The sequence below is a fragment of the Cyprinodon variegatus genome, unplaced genomic scaffold, assembly GCF_000732505.1.
Source record: "Cyprinodon variegatus isolate N-32 unplaced genomic scaffold, C_variegatus-1.0 Scaffold1562, whole genome shotgun sequence".
NCBI lineage: Eukaryota > Metazoa > Chordata > Actinopteri > Cyprinodontiformes > Cyprinodontidae > Cyprinodon > Cyprinodon variegatus.
The window spans coordinates 113,307-118,673 of NW_015152015.1; the positions used below are offsets into that span (position 1 = coordinate 113,307).

At 41.2% G+C, this 5,367-nt stretch overlaps 1 protein-coding gene across 2 annotated transcripts in view; it reads right to left on the reverse strand.

Annotated features, from left to right (window-relative positions):
* Window positions 1-530: 530 nt before the first annotated feature.
* Window positions 531-5,367, reverse strand: part of LOC107103912 (heterogeneous nuclear ribonucleoprotein C-like) — a 6,404-nt gene continuing 1,567 nt past the window's right edge. The window contains exons 2-7 of one of the 2 annotated variants that reach the window (XM_015403770.1): window positions 4,654-4,726; window positions 4,237-4,284; window positions 3,843-4,021; window positions 3,560-3,661; window positions 1,490-1,641; window positions 531-1,414 (exon numbers count right to left, since the gene is read on the reverse strand). In XM_015403770.1, the coding sequence (XP_015259256.1) occupies window positions 1,328-1,414; window positions 1,490-1,641; window positions 3,560-3,661; window positions 3,843-4,021; window positions 4,237-4,284; window positions 4,654-4,726 (641 nt within the window). In that variant the 3' untranslated portion in view covers window positions 531-1,327. The remainder of the gene's footprint in view (window positions 1,415-1,489; window positions 1,642-3,559; window positions 3,662-3,842; window positions 4,022-4,236; window positions 4,285-4,653; window positions 4,727-5,367) is intronic. The other variant, XM_015403771.1, reaches the window with a different exon arrangement.

Here is a 5,367-nt window from a genome sequence, read left to right on the forward strand (position 1 = left end):
GATGGTGTTCTTATTGTTGACCTAAGAGCAGGAGTTAGCATTTGATATTTAGACCAGGCCTTGGTCTGGTTGTTTGCTTCAGATCAAGGTAATTTGAGACTTTCCATATCTGCGCAAACGGTCGGAACAAAGTGGAAAAAACGAGCTCTGGTCCATTTAAACCAGACCAAACACTACAGGGATGAATATGGTCACATGAGGATAAACACAGCTACAGCAGCCATCGGTTCATACTGTGATCACCATCGTAAGGTCTGAAAGACACTTGGACTGTAATGCATATATTTGCTTACAAAGGAGCCTGTCTGTTTAACTCCCCACACCTAAGCTGAAGATCAATATGCATTAGTAATTGGGTTTATTTAGGGTCTCCTAAAGAGATCCTATCAAAATACTTTGATGGATGTTGATGTGAGTTCTAGGATCCGATCAGATCTTCATCATATCTTCATTTTCTGTAGAGGAGCTTGTCTTCTAAAATAAAATAAACCGTTCAGTCCCAATAATGGAAAATACAAGGATGCATCCAATCCAACAGGATAAAACGTGTTTATTAGCCTGTGAAGCCAAGTAAGAAACATCCAGTGAAGATGGAGGAGTCAGTTTTCGCTAAATAATGGTTAACCTACAGAATTCATACAGAGAGGAGAAACATTTCTGCCTGATCAGGTTTCTATCTCAGGAGAAAAATAAGGAGACATCAGAACACAGACATCATTTGGCGCCACCCGCTGGTTGGAATGCAGCGTTGCAGCAGGAATAGCAGCAGTTTCAGAGGGAAAAGTTTTATACCCAAACTTACATTAAAACTAAAGTCATTCATTTTGTTCAAATCAACACAAACTTCTAACAATGAACAAATAAAAACTACTCTAACCCAACATGCTAAACACCTACAAGTTGCATTTAATTCCAATTCTTAAGTCAAATTCATCAGTTTTATAATTTAAAAAGCTCCTAAACTGATTTTTCTAAGTAAAATACGAACCGGTTCTTCGTTTCAGGGTAAAACAGTGAATTTCACCATCGGTCAGCGAGGAAGATGTGAGGAAGAAGATACAACTTAAACTCTGTTCAATTCTCCAACATCCGCCTCTTTAGCTTTTCTTCAAACGCTAGAAATCTGTGACTGTCTGTCTACTGGCAGCAAAGGGTCACTGAGAACAAACATGAAATTTTTGATTTAAAGAAACAAAAAGGGGAAATAAAAGCAGAACTTCACTTCTTGAACATGTGAGCTTCATATCTACACTGGAAATTCTCTCCTTTTCAGCGGAAATCAACAAATTAACACAAGTGGAGAAACTGCTTTAGCTCCTCTGCCGGTTCAGGGCTCGTCTCCGTTGGTGCTGTCATCGTCGTCGTCCTCCTCCCCTTCCTCCTGCTCGTCCTCATCCCGCCTTCTGCTTTTCTCCTGTGAAGTGAGAAGGAGAACATGAGGAAGACATCAACACGTTAAAACCTGGAGACACCTCAGATGGTGGTTGACCTGGTCCTCGTCCTCCAGCAGGTCCCCGTCCTCCTCCGAGTCGTTCAGATCCTGACTCTCACTGGCTCTCTTCAGGCTCCCCTCCCTCTTGCTGGAGGTAGACGAGTGCATGGGAGACACCTCACCAGGTTCTGCCTTGGTGCTTTTTATCTCTGTGCACAAAAGACATGGAAATAGATCTAAGTTCAAAATATGCATGAGCTGAATGACTCCTGTAGGACGTTTAAAGTCACAGAGGAAGTTAGAGAACAAAATACTAGCAGCCATTGAACGCCTCACACTAAGTCCATCATCTTACAAGGAAATAGCACATCGACATTCTTCACAGGCATGACTTGAAGCTGAACCAGCAGGCAAACCCAAGAATAGGCGCTCTGGTGGCGATGCAGGTAGGGCGACCTTTAACGGTTAACAGGGACGTCTTCATCTGCCATCAGACATATAACTAATATGGGAATATATCACCTCTGACCTCACCTGACATAAAACGATAGAGAGAAAAACGAGCCAAAACAGGATCCATGGAGCAGAGCAACCTGGAAGCTGCCGTGCGTAAAGTGAACTGACCCAGCACCCAGCAAGCATACGTTACGCATGCCTTTTACATCACCTGAAATAGTTGCTATTATGTCCGACACCTCGTTGGAAGAAGGTGTGACCCTCTAGTTTCCAATGCTGCTGGCATTGCAGAGTCAGACATGTCAGGTGGAATTTTAAATCTTGTTTGTTTACAGAGCTATAAAACAAAAATTATTTGTGTTTTAGAAAATTTAAAGCCCCATTTTGAAAGGCATGTGGATGAAACACCATGGGACTGTGTTCTGGCCATTTCTATAAATATATAAACATGAGCAGGTGTCAGTTTGACCCGGTACCGCTTAAGAGGTTAAGGTTTATTTAATTTAATTCAGTTTATGTCTATAGCACCAACTAACAACACGTCATCTCAAGGCACTTTACAGTCCACCAGATCCTACAGTCAGATTGATTCACAGTTTTCTATCTAAGGAAAACCAGTTAATTGTATCGACTCAAATGCAATCCCTCACTCTAACCACGCTTGTAGCGCCAGTGAAGTAGTTTATGTAAATAATTGGTTGATAATCAAACGTTTTCTGACATTTTGCACAACAAAACAAGTAATAAAGGCATGATTGGTGCTGAGCTTTGATCAAGTCAATACTGAAAATGATGTTCAGGACATCCTTACTGTTAATCCCCAAAATCTGACCTTAGTGCATGGAAAAAGGACACTAAACGTAGTCTGAGGCATTGTGAACAAAGCGTATGCATATGTTGGAATGGCCTAGTCAAAGTAAGGATCTAAAGCCTGTTAAGCTGTGGGGAGACCTAAACATTGTTGTTCTCCATCCAATCTGACTGAATTGCAGCATTTTTAGGCAAAAACTAACAGAGAAATGTTTCAAAACAAAATGATTTGAATCAGAGGGTGGATCTACTGCCTATATCCATTTAAAGATAAAAAAAAAATTATATTTCTATCTTTAAATGGCTGTCTCCTTCCTAATTTACAATGATGCATTCCTTTCTGATGGTTTATCTCAGGGTCCAGTCCTGGAAGCCCGCTGTCCTGCACCTTTTAGACGTGTCTCTGCTTCAAGCACCTGAGTCAAATAACCAGCAGGACTGTAGAGGAGCTGATCACATGACGCATCCAGACGGTGCAGGACTCTGGAGCTCCAGGATGGTGATAAGAAACCCTGTGTACAATGTAGAACGGGAGAAAATGCAGTCGTTCTTGTAAAATGTCTGACCTTTAAAGGTGAGAAGATATGTATGTATGGATGGATGGATGGATGGATGGATGGATAGATCCAGTAAATCTAGAGGTGAGGCGGCAGTCGGATGAGGCAAAGCCTTTCTAAGCTCTGCTCTACATATAAAACCAGCCAATAGCCTTTTTTGACAGATATACTTTTTTTTAAAGGAAAACTGTCAAAATCCCTTCTGGGTAAAGATGAGGTGGATCCACATTACGACCCGACAGTACAGCGATTGTTAAGCAGCTCCTACACCTCTTTAAAAAGCTAAAAACAAGTTTCTTCTTACTGTGGTTCTTCTCAATGTGCTCCAGGCTGTCCAGCAGGTGGACCAGTTTGTGTTTGATCTGCGTCAGCTCCCTCTTTATGGTCTGTAAGTCGTCCGTTCTCACTGTGGGACAAACAGTAGCGGACATGTTAGTCTGCTCCATGTGTGGACGCATTGATGCCCTTCAAATCCATTCTATCAATCGATAAAACCCCTAAAAGCAAAGGATGGAGAGGTCTGTCCCACATCTAAGGAAACATTTCTATCTTTCTATCTACAATGAGTTCAGGTGTCGGATAAAGACCATAACTACTTGTGTGGGAGATCCTCTGGCTTCTCTTGGAGGAGGTGGAGGAGAAGGCGGTCCTGCTCCTTCTGCTCCCCCCGCTGCTCAGGCTGACCCTGGGACGCTTGGAGGGAACCACCGAGTGGGACAGAGAGGGAGGGGGGGGAGGCGCCCCTCTGGGCTGGTAGGCGTACATCCTGGAAGTGACAGAGGGATGAAGATAATGAGGCTGATGTTAAACGGTTTCACCTCATTTGGCTTCAAGAGTGAAAGAGGATTTATTTAGCTTTGGATTAAAATGGAAAAAAAGGAAGAAAATGGGAGGTTTGACATTTGGACAGTAGAGGGTTGATGAGGAATAAAGAGAAGAAAGTGAACATTTCATCCTCGGGGATAAAAACAGACATGTTACCTGTCATAGTAATCTCTCTGAAAATCATAATCCAAATCAAAAGATGAGCTGTGGAGCAGCAAAACAAACAAAAACAGCACAGATGTTAGAGCAGCACAGAACTTCCTTATAGCTCCTCACTCTATTCAATCTACTGTTTTAATTTTTCACATTTTATTATTGTTTTATTACTGAAATCCCATTAAAAGCTGAACACAAGCAGATAGAAACCAGTAGAAGAAATGTTGAATTAACCTTTGAGCCAACATGGGAAACATGGTTATTACTGTTAACTAAAACTAGCAAAATGACACAAACTATAATTAATAAACACCTTCGTCAGCCATAAGTAAAACTAAAAACTAGATCTAAAACAGTATTCCTCATCTTCTGAACACTTTGACATGTTGTTACCAGGGAAACAGCAGGGACACCCACCTGTACATCTCTCCTGCTGATCGCTTCACCGTCTTCGACCTGCGAGGCCTCGGCTCACCCGCCAGGTTGATGTCTGCAGGAGGTTCACAGAAACCAATAAATTTGACTTTAAAGCAACTTTATTAACTTTTAGCACTAGAGGGCAGCATGGGGACTTGGCTGTTAAAAGTAAACAGCAAAAAAAAAGGCCAATTATTCTGTCCCTGGATCCATTTTCCTGAGCAGATCACTATCATAAGAGCTACCAGCAGAAAAGAAAATATTCAAGGTAGCAGTGGAGGATTGCTTTCTTTATTTTAATGCAAATATAGTTCAACATTAGTAAGCCATTAATATAGAAAGACAGGGAAGTCAAAGCACTGATCTTCACCAAGTTTTCTTCCAATTCAATAATTTCACTAACAGCTCAAATGCTCAAAACTCACTATTAACGTTGGTTTTAGTAATTCCCTTTACCTTCAGTTCTATGGCGCCATTGGCATTTAGAAAGAGCCCCATCCATTAGATATAAAAGATCTGCCTCATTAAAGTCAAAGTTGTATTTTTTTTAAACGTTTTTTTCAGGCAAAAATATCCAGTTCGTGTCTCAGTTTATGCAGATTTCTTAAAAGCAACAGTTGTGTAGTTCTACAGTTTGTTCTACTCTTAAACATTAAGACAAGCAATCGCCTGGCAACAAACTATTTGATTAAAGTCAGATTGGTTTCCTTATAT